General features: G+C 41.6%; 1 protein-coding gene across 4 annotated transcripts in view; it reads left to right on the forward strand.

The window, feature by feature from the left end:
- The window catches only part of MSRB3 (methionine sulfoxide reductase B3), an 86,513-nt gene that overhangs the window by 20,865 nt on the left and 41,151 nt on the right, over positions 1 to 24,497 (forward strand). For 3 of the 4 annotated variants that reach the window (XM_049792289.1, XM_049792286.1, XM_049792287.1), the window contains 3 exons: positions 4,264 to 4,392; positions 11,987 to 12,095; positions 13,871 to 13,948. In XM_049792289.1, the coding sequence (XP_049648246.1) occupies positions 4,264 to 4,392; positions 11,987 to 12,095; positions 13,871 to 13,948 (316 nt within the window). The remainder of the gene's footprint in view (positions 1 to 4,263; positions 4,393 to 11,986; positions 12,096 to 13,870; positions 13,949 to 24,497) is intronic. The other variant, XM_049792288.1, reaches the window with a different exon arrangement.

Raw genomic sequence — 24,497 nt, forward strand, 5'->3', positions numbered from 1 at the left:
TCCACTGACTGGCTACTTTATAGAGAGAGAGATAGAGAGATATTTATGTATAATAAACCCAAATTCATCTGCTAACAGTGGAATAATATACAATCACATATCTCACATATTTTAAGAGTAATCTAAATTCTCCAGATGCTTATAACTTAATGTAGGCTTGCTTTGCCTTTGGTTTGGTTTTTTGTGTGTGGTGTATTGAGGGGGTTGCAAGTAAATGGTATAGCATGTATCAAACTAAACATGGGAACGAGATCTAGAGCCAACATCTGCTTAAATGCCACAATGCACTGTGACTTTAACTTTTGAATATACAGAAGAGACCCCGAGTTCTCCTGAGTTTCTTTATAACATAACACTTCGAGTTAGTGCTTTTACCACCACCCAGTTCTGTACAAATTGCAGCCCTGCAACTATACTGCCGTGCTGTCTGCCCACCGCGTCTGGAATGGTGCGGAGTTTGGTCTTCTTCTAGTTCAGTGGCAAATTCCATACAGAAGGAGACTTTCTAACCTTCTGGAACCCCTGCCCGCTCAGCGTAAGGGAGCAAAGTGCCAGCAGAGCTGTAAATCGGGCTTTCAAACACAGTTTTAAACTCTATGCAGTTAAGTATTTGCAGGACAAGGACTTGAGTGAAAGTATCATTTCGATTTCTATGCTCGGAATGGTACCTCTGTCCTTACGGAACAAAGAGTACAATGCAATATTTACTTTAATATAAAGTTATAGTTGTAGATCAGAAACAATTGAATTTTTTTCCCAAAAGTTAAAGGAATGAAACAAGGTTAGGAAGTATCTTAGAGTAGGGATGACTTTCTGTCTTTCCTTTGAAACGCTATTTTGCAAGCCTGTGCCAGTTGCACTGGATCAGTTGTGCTAGTGAAGTGTTTTTACTTGCTCGTTTTCTATTTGTATATTTGCACCTAGAGTGTGGATCTATTCTTCCAAATTGTATTTTGAAAATAGTTTTTCATCTGAAGTTAGGACTGAATGTTTTGATGCGTGCAAACCCAGTGCACGGTTTGCCCGTGACGTTTTTCATACCCGACACGGTGAAGTCAGAGTAAGAGCAGGCGCAGTCCCTGTAGATGGCACTAAGCATATGCTGCACTTCAGGAAAAGCTTCCCCTTTAGGAGTCATTCATACAGAAAGTACACCCTGAGACCTTATGAACATTTATTTACAAGTATTTTACGAAAAGCATGAGCATTGGGAAAAATCACAGTGATCCGTGCTCATACGCCAACTACTTTCACATTGGTTAAAGGTTTCTTCATTGCAGTAGTGATTACAGCTCCGTTGTGTCTGTTGTGTGATGTTGAAGTGTCACTCCTTGAGCCCGCTTTATTAGAGTTGAGTGCTCTAAATTTCTTTGGAAGTGCAGGATGCACTCAGCACCTGCCAGGATTTAGTTCACAGAAATTAAATCTTAAATAAACCCCAAACTACAACAACCCCCCCCCAAAACTTCTAATATAAAAACTACTTCAGCTGCTTTAGTGCATACCAACAAGTAACTGATATAAGTCTGATACAAGTAACAATTACGCAGATTCCATGTACATATGTTTTCTGTAGCAGACCACCAAACTATAAAGTAAAAAGATAGCTTATTTTGCTTTGCTGTGTCTTTTAATTATTATGGGTTCTCATTTCTTTAAAAAATCCTTTATTTCTTTAACACTTTGAATGTTGTGCTGCTTACATCACATTTTTTGCATGAGATAATTTGGCTTTTCCTCTCCTGTAGATCAAAGAAAATTATGGTGCTTGTAAAATTAAGTAAAAGTAATGATGAAGAAATTGCAGGGGTAGACCTAGGGTTTTTTTTTCTGTATGAAATAATAAAGTCCTAGATAATATTAAATTGTTGTGAAGTGTTTAATTACTAAAATAACTACTAGTAGGAAACCATACTTTTCTAGGCTTAGATTAAACTACAATACATCTGTATGAAGATGGTGCTGGGCATATGGTGTAAGTCTTTATTAAGTAAATATCTATAGTATAGTTTCTCATAACTTGTTTTATTAAACATTTGTTAATTCCAAGTTTCAGTATAATGTCTTTTCATAAAATTGAAATGAATAGCTAGTGAACAGAAAATTACTGGGTCTCAAAATTGGATTTTTAGCAGTACTGTGTTAACATAAAGGGTTACTTTTAGGAGCAGATCTTGCAAACAGTTACATGCATGAGTTATTCATATGCATTTATCCCTCTGAACTCTTAGATTGCTCATGTCAGTGAAATTATCTCTGTATGTAGTGTTTGCCAGATCTGGCTTTAACAACGAAAAGTCTAGAAAAGATCTTAGTCTCTTGTGTTCAAAGTACTGTTGTTGCTGTCAAACTTTGTGTGACTTAAGTATGTCTAAACGTTTCATATTGTATGTTTCTATGTTCAGAGATATAATTTCCATAATGTATAACTTTCCCATAGCTTTCCGTAATGTGTATCACCAAAGATGTACTACTACAGATGTCTGTTCATGTGATCTGAAAGAAAATAACACTGATACGTTGTGTAGCAAAAAACACCTGTATGGCTATGGTTAAATGCCTGTCAATGTTTTCATTATAAATTCTTATTTTCTGGGGTTTATATCTTGAACATAAAAATTTGCTCTGGGTTTAAATATGTCATACAAAGTCTCAGCTGGATGCACTTGTTCCTCAGAGCTGGTTGGAGGGCAAAAACTAAAACTCATTTCTATGAAGCTAAATTAAAAAAACCCACAATTTGGAACAAAAATACATTTTTAAACTTAAAATACAGTCTTACAAATTACCTAGTTTACTACCTCCCAGCAGTTTTGAGGAATTTGATAAATGCTTGAAAAGAGTCTTGGAAACAAGCAGTATGTGAGCACAATAGTAAACAGCATGTGAAGCTGTTCACGTGCCATTATTATATAAATGTCTGTGTGTATGTCTGCCTCCTAGTCATATGATAGTTGAATGCTGTATTATCATAATAGAGCATAACATTATCCTATTTTCGGAATGGCTTGAAAATGGGTTTTAAAAATTACCTTTCTATATAGCTGTATATTCAATGTTATTCTGTATTTACAAATGTTTCTTTTGTACAGTAGTATTCAGTCTAGAATGTCTTAATACCGTTTAGAATGAAATGTATTTGTAAATATCCTGTCGGGAGTAATACTCTTACTGTGCCTGATGCTTGCAAAACTTGGGATCATAAAGAAGACCAGAAACCCTTTTTTAATGTACCCTTTTGGTTTGTACCCTAGGGTTTGTACCCTGTTTTTTCACCCTTCTGAACTCCTCATTTTGGCGGAGTTTTGCACTCTCCCTCACCTGCTTGATAGGCAGAAGGCGCTCGTCCCTGCCTTCTCGGGGTGGAGGCTCCTCAGTGACTCTGGCACTGAGTAGCACAGGGATGATGAGACGTTTCTTTTGCTCCCAGACGGTGCACAGAGCCAGTTCCTTAATGTGTTCCCTGACGTATCTCTTAAGGTCATTTGCATTCCCTTCGTGCTCCCATAAAGGACCCACCACAAGCCATTTCTACCCTTCTTGCAGGAATGTTTTAATTCTGGGAGCTCATAAATTTCCCATGTTCCATTCATGTGGCCTCTGCAGCTCAGGCTTACTGCGTTTTCTGCTTAGTTGGGTATGGAAAAGATGAAGTTTCAGCACCAACGGTGTTCCTGTGTTTTAAAGATTCCCATGAAAAGCTACTTTTTTAGTTACTGGACTGTGTGTTTATAACAGGACATCTGAGAAGTCCTTTAAGGACTGCCTTCACTTTTTTTCCTTCAATTAAAAGCAACCCTTGGCTTTGTCCTTTCTCTGAGGAGCACATGATGAAGGTTGCAGAGAAGAATGTGACGTAAAGGGGAGATGACAGCACACAAAAAGGAAGATTTTGTATATGGCTAAGCTGAGGGAGGGCAAGCAAGAAAAGGTGCAAGATGGGAATGTGAATGCTAAAGTCAGTAAGAGTATGTTGGGAAGTGATGGAGGAGATGATCCAGCCAGTCACTTAGGGGATGTGTGAGCTTGGAATTTGATGGTACATTGAATGGGTCTAGAGTGTGGACCAGGAGTCAGCAGCAGAGACACGAACGTGACCATGACTTAGCTGTTAGGTTAACCACAGGTTGCTACAGCACAAATCGTGATGTGGGGGAAAACGAGCAAAGAGGAATTGTGTCTCAGAGATGGCTAAGCAGGAGACAATGTTTGTTCTTAGTGACAAGCTAAACATGTGTCTCATCTTGTGGTTTCCTTCAGAAGGAGCTGTGTTGGGAAGGGGTGCCTGGCTGGCGTACGAAGGTGCCCCCTGCTCCAGCTGGAGGAGAGGTTCCTGGGGGACGGTAGCTGCTGGCAGCCCAGGTCCAGCACTGGCAGCTTTGTGCACTGCAGGTAAGAACTCCCTGCTCAGTGCTCTGGCCTCGGTCAAGGAGTCCCAAGGAGAGCAGAGAAGGGAAGGGCTCGACTGAGTCCTCTTAAAGCCCTTTTATAGGGCTTGACCCCATCTTCCTGACCCATAAAGCATGGCTGAATTTTACAGAAACATAGGGAAGCCCAGAAGGTCCACTAGGGAAAGAAGTTGGCAGTTACTAACCTTTTTGGCTCTTTCTCTACCTTTAGTCCTGAAGCAGGTTGAGAGGGGAGGGGGCTACAGTGTTTTCCGACGTGGCCATAGCAGAGCAACAGCTGGAGCACAACGTGTTCCAGCTGCTCCTGTCCTCACGCTGGGTATGTCCTTCAGTGCCTGGAGATGTGGGATGAAAGGCCACAGAGCAGGCTGTGCCTGTTTGCGTCTTTGCTAAAAGGGTTCCTGCACAGCTGGAGACAGCCTGAGTTTCGCTGGCAGTTAGATCCGGGCTGTTGTGGGGAATTGGAGGCGAAGAAAGACCTCCCCCCACCCCGCTCCTTTCCTCCCCCCCCATCCCAAGTACAGATTGCGGCACCTTGATTCTTGAAACGCAGTGCTCACTTCGCAGGCCACACATCACTATTGTGGAGGAAGCAGCAGGAGGATTTAGCAACAGCCTGAATGCCACAATAAGCTACACACCAGTGCGGTAACCGCTGGCAAATGCTGACTTTTTAATTGTTTCTGCTGCAGAGTTAAACCTTTATTAAAGCTGTGTGAATAAAGTTATTTTGATGGCTTACTGAAATATTTTATATGCAAAAGGTAGCATAAAGCACTCTTACTAAATTCAGCTTATTTCTGCTGTTAATAAAATGCCTTTCCATATGTTGTGCACCCTTTTATTGATCGTGACAGAAGTCTACTGACCAGATACAGAGTGCTCAGTGTCTCTGCCTTTCTTGTTTGTAATTTAAACAAATGTAGTGCATGTGAAAGGTGCTAGGATCATATCAGCAAAACAAAAGTCTCTTTATCTGTTAGGGAGAGAGGAAGAGAAATCCATCATTATAAGTGCTCCCCCCTCCACTTCTGTACCAATAGATCTTGATCTTGTCTTGCCTGGTTTGCATCCAAGAGTAAGGCAAATAGGTCAGCTGCCCCGTGCACTCTGTCTTTGGTCATCTCAGCAGAAAGGGTAACAAAAATGGCAGTTTAGAATGTAATGAGCTCTTGCTCCACTTAATTGAAGGTGCTTCTATTCACCAGCCTCTGCTAGGCAGCCACATGCTGCCATTGCTATAGTACTGGTGAAGATGACACCTCAAAAAGCCCCGGTGGAAGCTGCCTTCACCACCACCAGCCAGCGCAGGGTGGTGATGGAGTCCTCAAGGCTTATAATTTGGAGAGGCTGTGAGACCAAGACTGTGGCTGGTAGTGACATCTATTTCATTAACCTGAGATAAGGAAGTAAAGTAGACATCCCTGGAGAGGACAAATGGACCTGCTTTTCTTTCTTCCTTCCCCATTACGCAAAACACTTCCATCTTTTGTTAAATGTTTTTTACATTCGTGGGGAGGGGAGGCAGCTTCAGATTTCTTCTCCAGGGAACATCTCTTTGGCTTGTGTGGCTCCTTCAGCCATGTAACCTGCCACAAAGACGCTTGCAGACCTGCGGAAACAGCAAGGCAGCTTCCGTTCCCATAGATGCTGTCTGGACTGGGACCACTGGGGTTTCAGTACCACTTTCTTTGAAAAGAAAACGAGTGCACAGAGGAGATGCATTAGTTGGGAGTTTGGGCATATTTTCTTTTTAGTGCTTGAGAAACTTACTGTCTTATGTGGGAGATCTCTGACGGTGACTCAAAATATATATAGTTATACAAAACATAAGCCATGCTGATGACCAGGTGGAAAAAATAAATGTGGCAGCTCTTGTTTCTTGGTTGCACGGGAAGCTTGCAAATTTGCAAAGAAAGGGCTTGCCCTTCCCTTGTGGCCATGTGAACCTCCTGGGTATCCAAATAAAGAATTTTTTTTAAAGACAGTTAATTTTTGGGTGGTGTTCTTTTAAGACAGAACCTGGCTTTGACCCAAAATTGTAACTGTTGTCCTGGTACCCGGCTTTTGGATTTTTAATGCACAATATAGTGGAAATGGTCTTCGCCCCATTACTTCTAATGCTTGCATGAAACTGCAAATGGTATTTCAACAGCGGGTGGGAGTTAGCTACCTACAGCAAGAAAGCAAAGGAGCCATCCCTCAGAGAAGAAACACAGATCTGTTTTTCAATGTGTAAAACATTTACAGGGTTTTTTTAAAGATGAAGTTTGGATTTTACTTAAACTTGACCTCCCAACATTTCAGAGTTCTTTTGCAGCATCTATCCTAGTCAGCAGCATGCTTTGGTAATTTAAAATGGCTTGTGATGGGGTTATAAAAACATCTATCATGTCAAATACAGATTTTGTAAAACAGTGTTTTCCAGCTTGTAAGCCAGTAGAACTGTTTGCATCGATTTGCATTTTCAAGGGTTGTTCTTTTTTAAACTAGATGAGCAGTTCCTGCCTTGTTTGCAGTGAGAGGGCACTGTGGCATTCTCCCAAGGCTGCGGACTAGAGGCTGCGGAGAACAGACTAAACAAGTGAGAGTTGTGTGTGTGTTTGCCTTTTCCTAAGCAGAGAGAGAGGCAAAACTGTAAACAAGAGGCATAAACTGTGTAAATGAAATAATAAAAATGAGAGATTCCACTTTTAATAATACGGAGTATTAGTGATAGCATATGTGAGGATATTTATTTAAAGAAATGTATGCAAATATTTTTTAACCTTGCAGGATTCCTCTTAACGTCAGTTTGAGATAATTTACCATCGATGACTAAGGTATGACCCACTTATGAAGGGACAGGCTTTGGGAAGCAGAGAGATGTATATTTAGAGCCAGATCCTGTAATCTGATGTACATTTGTAGACCTTTTAAGTAGTTGTTGGAGCTACGCATGTTCCCAAGGGTCTGCCCACACAGGTCACATTGCAGGATTGGGGCTGGGGTGGTATATGAATAATAAAATGTGCTGGAAGGCCCCTAAAAAACTGCTTGGGCATATTAAAAGAAGTAGTACTGAGAACTAGGAGCCCAATTTATTATATGGCTGTGCTCCGCTGGAATGTTTGATCTTGCTGTATTTAATTCAGGAAGTCTTAATGGTTTGTGCTCAGTGCATGACTGTAATGTCCATTAATGCTAGTGGAACATAAGCATACGTAAAAGGGGGAAAATATATGCTGTGTCTTCCACACAGCTGAAATGTTAATTTCAGGGGTAGAAAGCAACAAAACGTAAGAGAAAATTATTAGAATGGTTCAAAAGACTATTTGAAGAAGGAAGGCCATCAAGCAAAATGCCAGCATATTTCAGGGCACATCAGAGACTAATCGCCACCCTCCGGCATGCTGGAGCAGGTGAAGGGCTGAGTGGTGAGGACTAACGGTCTGCTAACTTGTGTCCATCTGTCTGGACATATCTCGTTGCTAGTTTTCTTGTGATTGCTTATATGGAAGGAAATGGCACATGCCTGCGTTATGAACCACAGATTTGAAAAGGTCAATTGAAATTGGAATTCTTACGTGAGGCGAGATGCTTAATGTCTTCATTATCAGGTCAGCACCCAGAAAATACTTCCTGTTCACTTCATTCGTACAGAGGAGGACTCCAGCGCTGAACTCTGAAACGTCTGTAGTCTGCAGGTGAATAGTAAATGGCCGTGTGCATTGCATTGCTTTTCAGAAAAGCCATTCCTAAGCACAGCAATGCCGTGGAGGCTCCAAAAGGGTTTCTGTTGGTGTTTGTTCCACCTTCCTCACTTTTTTTTTTAACGTTTATGCATTAAGATTTGTGACCCTGGGCTTTTCTTTGCAAAGCCTTCCATCCTGCCGCAGGACCTGAACAGCTTTTAGCACCGCTGTCACTGATGGCAGAAGGCTGACAGCTGGTCGCCTCATGTGGGAACCACCGGTGCCCGTTTGTGGAGCGGTTGCCTGCGCGCTGCTCCTCTAATGAGCGCCCACCCCAACCAAGGCACCGAGGTGTGCCGACTGGAGAGATTTCATCTGGCCTCCAATCCTGCAGTGGAATGTAAAGGGAATTTTGTCTGCCCGTGTAGGCCGGCGTTCACCAGTCCAAACAACGGGATCTAGTTGGAGTTAGGAACATAGCTGTCCTGGGCTCATTGCCAAAAGTCATTGCCGAGAGCATCACCTCCAAAAAGCAAGTGAGATCCACTCCAGAGTCCTAACATAGATCCAGTGAATCCAGACTCTGTTATTCTCACAGTGTATTTAATTTAGTCTCACCTTTAATGTAATCACACTGATGTCATGCTGTTTGTAAAACTGATGACCTTTTTTCTCTTCTGCCTTGAACTGTGTAATTTGCAAATGAACTGTGAGCCTGCCTTTATGCCTGAGTTGCTGAAGAAGTTTGTTGCCTGTATGGGAACCCTTTCCACAGCCCATACCTGGTCCCGTCTTTGGGCAACCAGACTGAGGAAGGTGGTCAGCCTGCTCTTTTGTTCTCTGCTTAATAACGAGTTTGATAACAGCTGCATTACTAGTGGCAGTTTCTGGTCATATTGGGCAAATATTTGTGTAGCTTTATGTTGTCCCCTCCCAAGACACAGTCAGTTGGCTTGAATGGTGCAGACATCTCATATATGCCGTAAAGGAACAGCTGAAAAAATGGAAGCAGCCACCCTTGTACTGCAAATTGAGCACTTTTGTCCCCCTTGCATGTAATTTTTTTCCTAACCAGAGGACTGTATTCCTAGAATCTCATCCAGTAATTTTCAGGATTCATTGCATTTTATTAAGGCTTGTAGGCTAGCCCTGTTTCAGATAATGTATCCTTACATCCTCTGCATTCAGGGGCGAGTCTTGCTTTGCCTCCTTGGCTCTTTGGCAATACGGAAATAGCGCAGTCAATTTACTGAGGGTTTTGTTTTTTGTTGTTGCTAGCAGTTACATAATAAGTGCAATTAATTGAATAGGGCTGTTCTTGAATGGTGAGGGCTGGACCAAGAGATTTCTTTTATGATTTGTAGTGCAACTATAGCTTTTTGCTGATGTATACTCCATTAAATTACAAACCTGGAGAGTCCTTTGTTGGGGTAGGTTGCAGTTTACCCCAGTGCAGTTTGGCAAAATTCCCCTGTAGACATAAATACTTCTCTGTGTTGTAAAACATGCAGTTAATTATTAGAAACAATAGGGAAAAAAATCTTTCATAACACACTTCCTACTTCTGATCTATGTCGTGGCTCAAGTGGCATATAGAAATTTTCTTCTGCATATGGTGAGCCCATTGATTTAAGAACGCTAAATTTATGAAATAGATGAAAAATTATTCAAGGAGAGTAAAGAGGGAATACTGGCCATTCTTTACAACATTCAGTATTTTCTCTGACTTTTCCCAAAGTGAAGTTACGCTTAGTTTGCTTTTTTGCAACATCTAAAGAGCAAATAGAATTTTTTAAAGAGTAATTGGTAGGTACTTTTAAAAGTGAAGAGGTGTTGGTTTGTAAGAGTCTTTGCTGCTCTCTAGACTACTTTTTCATACTGAAATTGTAGATGAAAGACCGTATCTCTAACAGTTTCTTTCTGAGCTGCGTAATGCAACGTAACAATAGCTATTTATATAATGCATATGCTTCCTTTCCCTGTTAGCTATACTTTGAAAGACTTATTAGTCCTAGAGGCCTGCACATTCAGAGAATAAAAACCTCCAACGTTTGACATCTTTAAATAAGCAACCAAATGTTATGAAGAACAAACCTCACTTACAGTTAGGAAACAATATTTACATTTAAGGTTGAAAAGCCAGGATGTAGGAAAATTTTGCTAATTTGGAAGGTGACCTTTAAGTGCACCAAACCCAAATAATTTGTAAGCTATGGCACAGGGCACATTCTTGCAAAATTTGTGTGAATGCTGCTTTAGTGGTTCTTGAAAGACAAACAAAGAGACCTGGAATGAAATCTTTATCCCTCTCCCAAATAAGATTGAAGCTAACAAAGGCATACAGCAGCGCTCTTTCAAAGCTTGCCATTAAAACGAAGGCTCTGCAGCACAGCTAATGAGATGGCTCAGAGTGGAAAACAATCTGTTTTTAAGAATGTTTAGATCAAAAGTAATTTCTAATCTATGAAATAAAGTCGCTTTTCAATACCTTTCTTTCACTAGTAAAGCTTTTTATGTTTGCACTATTTACTTCAATCAGATGTTTTCAATTTTGCTTTTTTCTTCCTGAAAATACTTCCTAGGGTTAGTCGGTAGTGACCAACAGCATTATTCTTTTTCTCTCTCCCCTATTCACCCACCCCCACACATTAAAAAAATGAGAAAAGGAGAGGGGGAGGAAGAAAGAAACATCTTTTCTTAAATGATTTGCAAGCATCTGTGCTGTAAGCTAGTTTTTATGAACACTCCTTAGTAATGACTCAAGGTAAAAAAGCAGAAAAGCATCCAATGTTAGGAAATTGCAATCCAATACCATGTAATTTAAACCTGCCATTGCCTCTCCTGTACTAAATGACATACAGATGGGTAGCTCTGTTCCCTCTACTTTGGGAACACAATTGGTCTTTTTATGAGTGTATATACATTACTAGTAAAAAATATTTTTGTCAGGACTGTTTATTTCCAATTGTACCGTATTTTAATTACTGTCATAATTAGAGTGCTTTTTCCGTGCTGTATTTTGTCAGCTAATTTTTGCAAGTGATTATCAAAGTTATTTGAATATTTGGCAATTTCTGTTACTACTTTGGGAGTTTTCATTCTCAAAAGCAACCTTACTATTATTTTTGTTTGTGATGTGAATCTTTGCACTACACAAATGGTTTTTTTCAGTAATCCTTATGTACTCCTTGGATTTTCTGTGTGAATGAAGCAAAGCATAAGATGAGATTTTTAAAGGAGGGTAATTTCAATAGCAACCCTAATTTTTACGACAAGCTTATCATTGAACCTTGTACAGCTTTGTTCATAAATTACTTGCTCCTCAGGGCTCCTATTCTAGTGCTTCAACAGTGAAAAAATACAATGGTTAATGTTATAAAGTAAAAGGACAAGGATGCAACTAGAAGTTAAATCAACCTTTTTGGAATTCTAAAGATTCAGAATTGTTTTTCAGCTACTTTCAAGGGTAATGAAATTGTTGGATGTTGTGGCTGAACATCATATGCCCATTACCGTAAGTCTCCAATATAGATGTCTTGTAAAGAACGTTTCAGCTGTAGTTGGGGTTTTTTTGCAGAATTTTTTTAAACGGTGGGAAAAATGTTACTTTCTTGTGAATGATTGTGTGCGCAGCAGTTTAGTGTATAACACACCAAAGGGCTTTGGCTGTAGCACATTGTCACTGCTCCAGTGGAATCACCTGGCTCTTGAGCAAAATTCTTTTTTAAACTTGGATTTGAAGAAATAATCAGCTGCAGTTCAGCTGAGCCATTCTTCGTGCATTAGGGACCGGTCTGGTCATTGACAAGTGTATGCAGAAGCTATGCTGTGGCCGTCTGCCAAAGCAATTATTCAGGATTTAAGCTAAAAAGGCTCCTTCTCCCATATCCTCTCCCTTTGCAGGGTCATGTAGGGATAAAAAGGACTGTAAGGTGGTCTTTTCCCAGGAGGAGCTGAGGAAGCGGCTGACACCCTTGCAGTACCATGTCACTCAGGAGAAGGGGACTGAAAGGTAAGGCAGGACGAAGGAAACGCAGTCCTCAAAACACAGGCATCTTTCTTCTCCCCCTCCTCTTACTGGTGCTTCCTCACCTTCCCCACCAGGTTGTGTTCCCTCTCCCCCCCCCCCCCGCCCCAGGATTTCTGCACTTGTTTACTAACCCCTACAAATTAACACCACTGCAAAGACAAGCATCTGCAGCGCGGGGGCCGAGGCCAGGGGTCTTGTGTGACTTTTTCTTTTAATGAACGCTGCATGTCTTATAAAGTCACCGGGCTCATGTTTAGAGTCTGTTTTTAGTTTACTACAAAATGTGTGGAAGTAATAGCGGTTTAGGTACACTTTTTTTGGAAGACATCGCAGTAAGCAGAACCACGAGGGAAATGGCCCCGTGCCAGGAGGCTGGAGTTTTGAAGGTGGCCATTGTAAGTATAGACCTTTTGGCTGCAGAAAGAAGGTAGCATAATTTAGTCCTTTTCCACCCCACTCCAATTTCTTTTTGAAGCACATGTGGAGAAGGTATTTATTGGCTCATTTGTGGTTGGAATGTCAAAAATTTTCAATAACTGCCCTCACATGGCTTTAGTCACTGGAAGCCAGCCCCGAGTCCTGGAGGAAAAAAAAAAAACCCCAGGACTTGCTTCCAAGACTGTTTTTAGTGAATAAAGTCTCTCTCTCAGCTGATTCCAGCATGAAGGTAACTTGCCAAGGCCTAGCCGTTTTTTGTTGTCTAATTTATACCACTGAGCTTGGCATAAGGCCCTGGCTTTACCTCTGCTCCGAACGTACTAATGATGTAACTGCTTGTTTTCATCCGTGACCTGAAAGGGCTCTCTCCGCCACACGTGGGGTCCCGCTTAATTGGCAGCCCTCTTCCTGATGGCGTGTACCGGGGGCTGAGTTCGCTGCAGCCCCCCCCTCCGCCGCGGCCCCCTTCTTCCTCCCGCAGCCCTGGAGGGGCCGGGGGCCGGGCGGTGGCCTCCGCCGGGGGGCCTGCCTCCCCCCCGGCCCTCCTCGCTCTTGTGTATGGGACCAACAACGTGATTTAATGCACACAAACAATCGGAGATTAGGTCATTCTTAAAAATCCTGTTTATAAAAAAAAATTGGACCTCATAAAAAGGGTGAAAGGATAATAAAAACAAGCTGCCAAGCACATAGGCTTTTTGTTGGGCTAGCGCAGCTGATTCGTATTAGATGAATGACCTCCTAGCCTTTTAGATTGTTAACTTAGAAAAATATTCCCTTAAAGCTGTAATATTGCTTTTCAACTAAAAATATAAGGCGCGCACAGCTTGAAATCGTGGACCAATTATTTCATTTTCAGCTGCAATGCCTCTCCTGCCCCGTCGCGGCCCGGCACCCCGGCCCGGGCAGCAGGCGCTTCGCACCTCGGCCTGAGCCCACCTCGCCCCGGGACAGGCCGAGGAGGAGCGCGTCAGGCCGAGCGACGCGCCGAGCGCCCGCGTTTGCAAAAACGGCGGCTTCGGTCGCTGAACGGGGAAGGTTCCGGTCTCTCCCTCTTTGTGGCTGCTGTTGTTCTGTCCTTTGAACTGTGGGACAACTGGCTTCCTCTTGCATGATACATAACACCTGAGGCACGCTAATGAGGACATTCCCCTTTCCTGTGCCTGCTTTATTTGCTGCCTTTAATAAAAAACAACTGCCAACTTTTAAATCGTGGGGCTCTCCTGTAACATTTTGCTAAAGTCTTAGCTAATTTAATAATTTAAAAAGAAACAAATTCCTTTATTTATTTTTAAAATGTAGTGTTGTTGTTTTCCCAGTGCCTTTGAGGGGGAGTACACACATCATAAAGCTCAAGGAATATACAAATGTGTTGTTTGTGGGACTCCTTTATTCATGTGAGTATGCTAAATACAGTTTTGAGATTTCTGTCTCTTAGTTTGTGTGCTGTGTTCCCATGTAATCTTGTGTATATTCCATTGCTTACGTAATTGTATAAGATAATGTAAGTCATTCACATTGATAGGGGATAGGAGGGAAGCAATGTAAATAATAATGCTATCATAAAATCAGCCTTATTATAAAGATAAAAAGTCTTAGTAAATAAATAAGATAGTAAGATAACATTCAGATAAAATAGGTAATTTGACAGAAAAAAAGTAGTAACCTTTTTTTTTTCATATGCAGCCATGCCAAGTAATTGTAACACAGTCTTTCACTGCGCTGATAGATACTGAGTTTTGGCTGCTAGCGTTGCTCACAGGTAGCTTTAAGATCCAGATCCTGGGTGGCGATGCTGCATCCATGCTACGGCATTGTAGCTGATAATGGAGAAAAAAAAAGTAGGTGCTTTTTTAGAATTCAAGCAGTTAAGAAAACAAGATCCAGGAAGACTGCATTACTTACTGAATTTTCATCCATCCCAATTAGTACACATGGAGAGCTGCTTTAGGAACTGAAGCAAGGATTAAGAAAGAAATAATAACTTTTGTGTCTTGCATGAAAAATACTCTTTAGAAGTACTGTGGGAATTACGGCCCTAAATTTGGTGCTAGAAGCAGTGCCAATTGAATTCTCTCAATCACTGCATTGTTCTGCACGGATTCAGTTGTTGTTTATGTGTTTTTTTTTCTTATTTCTGGCTGCCTGTGTTCATTCTGATGAAGAATTTCATTTTTTTGCTTGTTTTTTCCCCCAGTTCACACTGACTCAGTCCCTCTCCCTTGGAGAAGTACCTTTACAGCAGCATGAAGCAGGATGGTCAGGGTAGTGCTAATAATGCAGAAAATTGGGTCAGTAATAAGTTACAAAGAAAAATAAAGTTGATGTAGCTCCAGAATCACCAGATGTGGCAGTGATAGTTGTTCTCAAGAGACTCTCTGTAAAGATGAAAGCAGCACTTCATCTCTGTTATGTTTGATTCCTCTGTTAGGAGGATTATCTGCAGAAACTTCAGTAATAACATGAATCTTTTGAGTTGGAAAACTGATCGTTACGAACTCAGCCAAGGCAATATTCTCATGTCATGTGTTACTGTGGTGCTTAGCTTGGGGGTACAAAGTGGGGATCTAGAGTGTCCATAACCTGGTTTTCTACTCTGCCATTTAGACATTCCCCTGCTTACTATAGCTAAATCTTTGTGGGGGAAATCCCGGCCCTGTTGAAGTCGATTCAGATTTGGCAAATGACTACAATGGAGCCAGGATTTCACCTTCTGCCTTCAGGACTGGCTTCCTTTCTATCGCCTGCTGGAGAAAGAATAGGGCTTTTTGTGGGGTGAGATTTGGACAGCAGTAGTTCACATAAATGAATGTGAACAAGTTTCCAGTTACTTTCACAATCCATTTAATATGGGAAAAAACTGCAATATGAGACTTACCTGTGATTATCTCAAGTGTGCAGTATGCTTTGGCGTAGTCCTGACTTTTTTTGAATTAATGAGTTGGATTTCTCTATGTGAAATGAGCTATATGGAAATGTCCCTGTTTTCAGATTCTCTTTGAGACTCCCATGGATTTTATGGGAGGAGAGAGAGGGAAAGAGGGAAGTTGTTTTTTATTTTTAATAAATGCCAGACCAAGGGGCACCTGAAAAAACCACCTTGCTGATTGTGTCCCAAGGCTGGACTGGCCTTAGCCCAATCTGCCCAAAGTCTTTGTGTTGCTTTGTGAGCTCTTGCCACCTCTGGTCTACATCAAATTCAGCCAGTTGTTCAGAAGTGGCTCACAAGGGTGGGAACAAATGGAGAGGCTGATAGGGGTCCATCTTCTTTTGTTTACTGACCCCAAAATGTCAGTATATAATGTCTTCCTCAACTAGGGAAGATACATTTCTGTATCTTGGTGACTGCTTCAGCCCAGACAGCTAAAAAAGTGGGAAGGAAACATAGATAAGAGAATGCAAAATGTATGCTATTTGCTAAATTTTTCCCACAGAGTGTAAATCACCAAAGTATTTACTTAGGAGTAAGGTGGTAGTACAATACAGTGGAAGTCCATTGCCCCATTCAAAATGCAAGTTGTTTGGGGGGAGTATGGAGGGCTGGTGTTCGTTTGTTGTTTTTTTTTTTTTTAATTTCCAGATAGTCATCTGAAACTTGCATTTCCATTTGTTTCTCATTGGGTGTCCATTAATTTTTTTTCTTTATGTTGTTGTAATCTGTAAATATATATATTTGGACTATGGACCTGTCAGTTTAACCAGGAAGGAGACTGGCGCTTCAGCAGTAATATTAACAAACTTCAACTTTTAACATTTCTGATTTATGTTGTTTCATTACCATGTGACACACGAGGTCAGGGCACACATGAATTTTACACTCCAGATGAAAGACCTGGGTTTTGGTACGTCTTTAAAACAGAACTCTTGTCTCTGTCACAGGAAAGATAAAAGAAACAATTAGGAATTTAACATCTCTTCATCTACCTACTTGTACTAGTGTTATGAGAAACCTCCCAAGCTTTATGGAGAACATGCTTTAACTTTTTCCACAATCAAAGGTGCCTCACACATAAAATCCACAATCATACCGTTGAATCTAATTATTCCACCTCTGAACTTTCACGCCAGACAGTCTCCTACATCCCAGTACAGCTGCCTAAAGAAAGCAATAAATGAGAGACAATCTGAAGGACCTCCTTTTCTGCAAGCCAGCCCTTATGTGGTTTTGTGTTACACTTAACTCCAATCTAGCTGCAGGCTTATGCTAAAAGAAGCAGCCTTGCTCCCCCTACGTTTCTCTAGGGTGCTTTTTCATGGCTTCCCCTTCACTGGACCTCACCTGTTGTGGCTGGAGCATGTCTCAATGCAGTACATTGATCTGATGGAAAACTAATCAGCCAAAGAAAAAACCCTCATGCTTATCAACTACACCTGCTCATGTTAAGTTTTTTGTGAGCCACGTTATCATGGCTGGACAGCCTCTGCAGCAAGGTTGTGTATTTCTCTATCAGTTCACAGAGCCACCTGCGCCACTTGAATCCTCAGCATCTTCTAAGGGCCAAGGGTATTTGCAGAATTGCACCTACTTTAATTTTTCAAGGCATTTTTTGTACACTATGCAAAAATACCATTCTGTCCACAGCCATGGCAAGAGGAGCTTAGAATGGACCTGAGTGAAATCCACAACTGGCGCTATTGCCATAGGGGAGGAGCTATTCCATATTTAATAAACCACGGTCATGTCCTTTACCATATGCAGGACTGTGTGAGAAAGATGTGGTATAGATGGGAACTGGGAAGCCTGAGAGAATGATTTCCTTTTAAAAAAGAAATATTATTGTTGTGTCAGTTTCCAATTTTTAGGGCCAAGGAATGAATTGCCAAGTCTTCATAAATCACCCACTGCTGCCTTTATTGCTTCCTGGAAGAAATTCTTGGTAATGGTGTTGCCTGTTCTGAACATGCGCTAGGAGAAATAGCAACACCCGTATTCATGTCATGTTTTCATTTGATTTTCGTTGAACTGTGTCAGGTCTTCTCAACATCTCTCAGACATCCAAAAGCAAATTGTGAGAAAAGCAAAGCGTGGCTCGGCAATATTACAGTGCCATTAGTATTGTACCACTCTTTTCTTCACAACACAAGGGAGGATTTCAGTCACCAGGCTAGACTATTTCCTCTTCCCAGTGCTGAGTGCTTAATGAATGGTCTTCAAGCTTTCTTAATCTTTATATCCTTTGAGCAGGCCAAATGACAAACCAGCACTGGCTATTTGGCTAGGAGAGTCCATATGAAGTAACTGCTGTAGCATCTCTAATAAGATCTAACAGAACTACTTGAGCAACTTCATCAGCCCTGACTGACTCTAAGTGTCCTCACAAAACTTTGTCAAAACCAGCAGCTTCTGTTTAATAGTGGAATCTCAACTGTGTAGGAATCATAGAATCATCCTATTGTTTAGGTTGGAAAAGTCCTTGAAGTTCCTTGAGTCCAACCGTTAACCTAGCATTGCTAAGTCCACCACTGAACCATGTCCCTAAGTGCCACATCTACACGTCTTTTTAATACCTCCAGGGATGGTGACTCCACCACTTCCCTGGGCAGCCTATTCCAATGTGTGACAACCCTCTCAGTAAAGATATTTTTCCTAATATCTAACCTAACTCTCCCTTGCCGCAACTTGAGGCCATTTCCTCTTGTCCTATCACTAGTTACTTGGGAGAAGAGACCAACCCCCACCTCACTACAACCCCCCTTCAGGTAGTTGTAGAGAGTGATAAGGTCTCCCCTCAGCCTCCTTTTTTCCAGATTAAACCACCCCAGTCCCCAGTTCCCTCAGCCGCTCCTCATCAGACTTGTGCTCCAGGCCCCTTCTCTGAAGATGCTCCAGCACCCCAATGTCTTTCCTGCAGTGGGGGGCCCAAAACTGAACACAGGACTTGAGGTGCGGCCTCACCAGTGCCCAGTACAGGGGGACGATCGCTGCCCTACTCTTGCTGGCCACATGATTTCTGACACAAGCCAGGATGCTGTTGACCTTCTTGGCCACCTGGGCACATGGTCGGCTCAATCAGTCAACAGGCAGTACTACCAAACAGTTCTCATCCAAACCCACATTTTTACTAGCTCTTGTGTAACTCCAAGAAGCCTGAAGATCTTAAAACTTTCTTCAATTTTTTGTGACTGTCCCCTGGAAAAGGCTGATGGAGTTAAAAATGAGTAAAGTTGTTATCACTGAGCATTGGTTTCTTCTTGCTTCATCATTTTTGGGTTGAAACCAGCTGTCGTTTTGAGTCTGCCGTGTCACTGCTGGATGACAGAGTGTTATGCACTCCTAATCGTCTCACCAAAAATCAAGATGGCAGAATGCTCATCTTCTCTAGAATCTGGAGGTTTAACCCACCTCTGAGGATGACCATCAATGCAAATACTGCAGTGCCTGCAGTAAAGTTGCTTTGTGAATACAGCCTGTGGCATCTTCACATCTGAACGTTCCTGAATGCCGAATCCACATCTAATCTTACCTGAATGCTGAAAATGTGCTAAGCTGTGTATAGCTTATCACAACTGTAGCATGGGGCTGTTGCTGGAACTTGACCTGGCAATTACTAATTTCTGTGGTGGTTTGGAACAGGACTTTGTCCTCCTGGTCCTCGAGCCCCTTGGAGCAAAACAGTGTGGTTCTGCCCTTGGGTGGAGCTGCTGGGCGGCTCTCGGGGAAAGGCTCCTTCCACTGGATGCTTGGCAAGTGTGGCGTAGAGGAGCCGCAGTCATTAAAGCAAATGATTCTGCACCCCTAATCAACTCATGGGTAGTTTTTAATATCCTCTAAATGGCAGCTTCTTGGCCGGTGCTGAATGTTCATTTCACTACCCTCATGTAAGCAATGAAGTCTGGAAAGTTTTTTATGTTAAGGATTAGGAGAGCAAGAACAAGTTTGGAAAACAAAACCCACTTAATCTCATTTTTTTCCTTGATTCACAAGCCACCTGGTCTTGTTTTTTCAGTAGATCAGCTCTGTTGTACTGAGCTGGTTGCTGCCCACAAATGTAGTAAGGCACTGTCTGAATTACTGCAGGCCAAGGTCACTGGCTGCTCAAGAAGCAAGTCAGATGAGACTGCCAGCTACAAGCCAATACAACAGCAAACCTGAGATTTCCTTTTGCTTGTGTTCTCCTGGTAATACCATCTCCAGCAGTGAAAACAAGTACAGGAATATGTGGGATCTCACAGTTTGCTAGGCAGAGGACATTTCAACAAGCATCTTTTCCAAAGGGCAAATACTGATGTAGGTTTCCTAGGAGAAACGTGTTAGGATTCAAAAAACAAGGAAAAGGGAGCTTGAAATGTAACATTTCAAATATTTCAATGTTTCATTGAGACAAGCCTGTGAAACTTTTATGATTTACGTATTGCTGAGCACTGCTGAATTGTTGAAGGTACTTAGAAATAAGAGGAAATAAATTCAAAGATTTCCTATGTATAGATGACTTCCACTGATTTTACTAAGCATTTAATTGATATTTTCACTGTAAAATTTCAATGGATTCTCTGTAAACTTTTAAGTCTGATATGTAATTTCCCCTGTTTGAAATTCACCCTGCTTTGTATTGACTGTTCATCAGTCACCCTGCTTGGAAGAACTAATTTTTGCCTGGTCTTAACCTACCTTATGCTTTAGTATGTGTATGTATATACCTGACGTAAAAATTGGGGAGGGTGGATTGTTACGGATTATGACTACAGAAGCTGTAGATTTCTATATTTATCTGTTTATAACTCTCACATTAAAATAAACTCTGGACAGAACTCACCCAGAGAATACTCACTGACTAACATGGTGTTAAAATGCTCTTCTTGAATTTGGTTTCATCAATATGCAGAACAGAGATTGCCACAGCATCCATCAACAGTGAATCAATCTTTTTTCTGTAGTTGAGGAAAGCGAGATTAAAAATATGTCTTTAACTAGGCTTCCTAAGGAAGTAAGGCTTACAGCATCGTGCTATGTCTATCCTTTCCTAATAATAAAACTGTATCATTTAATCTACTTGCCAATTTCAGCCAAATTTGGCAGGGGAGTAGCTATTAAACCTCAAAGATATTAAGTTCTTAAAACTTTCATGCAGTTGGGAGAGGGATCACACTCAAGCCCTCTCTGACAGGAGACCTGAACAAGAGTTCAACTATATTATTAGATTATACCAGATAATATTATTGTAAATAATATATATATTATTGTGTTATAACAGAGAATCCACACGAGGGTGGAAAAGAGAGAGGCATTATGAACGTCCAGCTCTGGGAAGTACCTGCAAGTAGTTTTGCCGCCTTAGACGCCACAGGGTCTGTCCCCTGGCCGCAACGCAGCAGCAAGCCCAGCTTTGCTGCTTCTGCTGCCCGAGGAACTACTTGGTTCTTAACACTCAGGGGCTTCCCAAATTCTCTTATGCTGCAGGTCTCAAATTCCTAGATAGTTACATCAGGTATTAATTTTTACATTGGAATACCGCTGCGTTTTTCTTTCTGGAAGCTTGCCTGGTTATTTGGAGCTTGGGCTCATGAGTAAGACCAGTGACCACTTCCAGGTAGTGGTTTGCGTTTTCAGAAGGGCTGTGTCCGTACTTGTAAATAAAATGGACACAAGCCTCTTCTCTGGTCCTAAAGGCAAGTGACAAGACATGGCTTGTGTTTTCTAGCCTGAATTCCTCTCCTCTGAAACAGAGTGGCCTGGTTCATCCTGCTTTTGGGGAGCGGTCTCTGGCCTGAGCCTCCCCTGCAGCTTGCCTAGGTCCTGTCTAGGAGAGGGCTGGTTCGTGTGAGCATGATACGGGCCAACACAGTGTTCAGGGACAGGTTCACTAATGAGCATTTCTGTCCTGGCCTTCATTAGCTTGCTAGCAATGCTGTAGCCAAGAACGCTGATACTCCGACTTTGTATTTACTGTATTACTGGGGGCAAACGGGAAAGAGAGGGGAATGATTTTATTCTGCTCAGTCACCTGAGCCAGCACATGGGTTGGTTTGGGTTGCATCAGGAGCAAACTCAGTTTTGATCATTAGAGTCGTTAGATCGTTGTCTCTTCAGCAAACTGCCCATGCCAAGATGGAATAAAGTTTTTTGAAATTAAGATGTACCGAAGCTGCACCTATCATCTTTACAACTGTAACAGATCTTTATTCAATCAAAGTCCTTTTCAGAGGGGAGTAGTATTTTGAATGTCTGCCCCTGCCAGTGTTGTTTAGCATCCTTGAAGCAAAACCTTGCAAAGGAACAACCTGGTATAAACTGCTAATGCAAAGGTGTAAGAAAGCCAAGAGGAGTCAGTGACTCCTTCAGTGTTGCAACGAAAGGATTAGAACTGCAGAGCTTTCATCAGGTGCTTTCTGAGAGAGCTGTGGGACTTTCAAAGGCTGTTCCCAATGTTGGGCTTCAACAAAACCTGAATAAACCTGTTAGAGACTCCATCAAGAAAGGTGAAGGAAAAAGACAATTGTAACGCAACAGTAGAAGTTCTGCAGTAAGTCCTCTTTCCCCTCTCTTTTGCAAAAGTCCGCTTCACTGTCAAATAGCAGATCTGTGTTAGCTTCAGCTGTAGTGTGTCTGGTCACGCTGTAGTATGTGGCACTGAACAACTGCAGTTCAGTCATACTTTGGAAGGCAGTAGTTTAAAATTCACACTATAGGAACACATGGTGATATCATTACTCTGTTTCTCTCTCTTTCTCAGTAACTGGCAGTCTGAGCATCTGGTTTATGGTGCCTTTTAAAAGGAACAGGTCGAACTGCTCCTCTTTGCAGTACAGATAAAGTGACCGTCATATATTTTATCGTTTGTGTTTGATTTAGTTATTTCTGGGATCTTTAAAAGTGTTGCGGCACCTTGTCCTTAGCTAGACCTTTCCAGTAGCTCACTATTTCCTTGCATATCGTGTGTTGGTAGTTGAGCTACTTGGCATTTGTATTGCCATGTGTTGTGTGTATTTGACTCATATCACAGTTGGAATTGGAAAGCACTTTATAAATACCTTCTTGCCCTCTTTATGCATATAACCTCCTTCCCAAAGATATTTATGAATGATTCCCTGACTTTCAGAGTACTCCTATGGGGCAAAAGTAGAAAAAACATGCACAAAGCTACTCTCTGTTGTGGGTTTTTTTCCGCTCTTGGTGTGATAAATGATAAAAGATAGTTTGTGAAGTCAGTGCCTGGCTCTGTAAGGTGCATCTTGTTGGTAGGATGCTTAGGTTGGATATCAGACTATATACAATGTTAACAAAGAGTGTACAGAGAATTTTTTCCTTCTAGTAAATGTAGTTTTAAAGGCATAAAGGAGTCAGAATATTTTTATGTGTAGCAGAACATCCCTTTGGAACGTACTTTCAGCGTTTAATTTTATCCTATTTATTGGCCGTTTCTTAGTTGTATATTTTTAACACCTGTGTGTAACTGGTTTCTGATACCTTTGTCTAGTGTGCTGTCAAGAGAAAGATGTAAATACTGGAAGATCTAGGGGGAAAAGTGCTGGTTCAATTGAAATTGCTGGAAACTTTGTCATTCCTTCAAGTAGTCAAGATGACTTTGTGTCTCTCACATCTGCTACTTGATGCTTATTTGCAATGCCAAAGACATTTCATTATTTTCCTCCCCTTTTTCTGTGCCCTTCTCTAACAATTTCTGTAATACTGTGTCCTAAATTTTGCATTGTTTTCCCAAGGTGACATGGTGGCCATAATGTAGGTGACCTTCCTCTTCTCGATGGCTTCTAGAGCTACCTCCCATGTCGTGTTTTCTTTCATAGCTATTCTGCTGTCGCCAGACAAAGTTCTATTCATTTATCACCCCGTATCAGTTTTCAGATTTGTTGTCCAGTAATTTATGACCGTTTGGAGCTTTGGTACTCATTACAGTGCCCAGTGACCCTTGTGACCCTCCTCCCCATGTACTCTCTGCCATCTTGGCCCCTGGGCCAGTTTGTTGATGCCACAAGTTGCAGTGCATGTGTCCATGCCAAGCCATGCACACCGAGAACCAGGGTCTTTGTTTGACCGACTAATATCAAGTATATAGAATTTAGGCAGAGAGAAGTTGATTGTGCAGATAAACAGACGCTGAGGGTAAGATTCGTATGTTGTCTTTGACTATGTAAGTAGTGAGGTGTTGCTGATACAGTGATGAGCAATAGAACAGTCTAGGTGGATATACTGCAGCTTGAGGAGAATATTGTATATAAAGTACTGAGTAAGTGGCTTTACCTGGCACTCAGTGGAATTCCCGTCAGTTACCAGCAGGCACTTTTTGCAAGGTGGGGACTTTATCCTGCTGGGTGTAAATACCAACTAAAATACACTGCGAAACAGGAGCATGGGCTGGTGCCCTGGGCAGTTATTGGTGGTGGTATTCGTGAAGGCACATCAGCAACATACTTTCTTTGTTCAGTGCTTTTGGTGGTACTTTATAAGTACCAATTATGAAGATAAGTTATGTTTTTTCCCTTCCATCTTTTCTCTACCTAAAGGTTATATTTAAGACATAAAAGATTGTGAGCACTGGGGGAAGGTGGAGAATGAGCAGGAAGGGTGAAGGGATTTGTTTCCTTTCTGATAGCTTTAACTGTAATGAATAGTGTGAACTTGTTCATATTTTAAATCGTGATTGATCTGATATTTGTTTGCTGTAGCATAGATCTTTGATATGGGATTACAATGCCAATTATATAAAATATATAGAGTACGTGTGAAATACATCTACACGTACCTGTGTGTACAAGCTCATAAAATAAAAGAAGAAAATAAATCTGCAATTAGTTCTTGAGCTTTGGTCATTTATTTTTGAAAAAAGAAGGACTGTAACTTCCCAAAATACATCCCCTCCTTGATGCAATGTAAAAGGGTCCAACATTGTACTTCCTCCTTAGAATTTCTGGGGAAATGCATTTTGCTGCCAACGTAACATCCTTTAACAGGTCTCCTGCTGGTCAGACCTTGTGTCCTGCTGTGACAGC

Source organism: Accipiter gentilis, chromosome 34 (genome assembly GCF_929443795.1).
Source record: "Accipiter gentilis chromosome 34, bAccGen1.1, whole genome shotgun sequence".
Classification (NCBI taxonomy): domain Eukaryota; kingdom Metazoa; phylum Chordata; class Aves; order Accipitriformes; family Accipitridae; genus Astur; species Astur gentilis.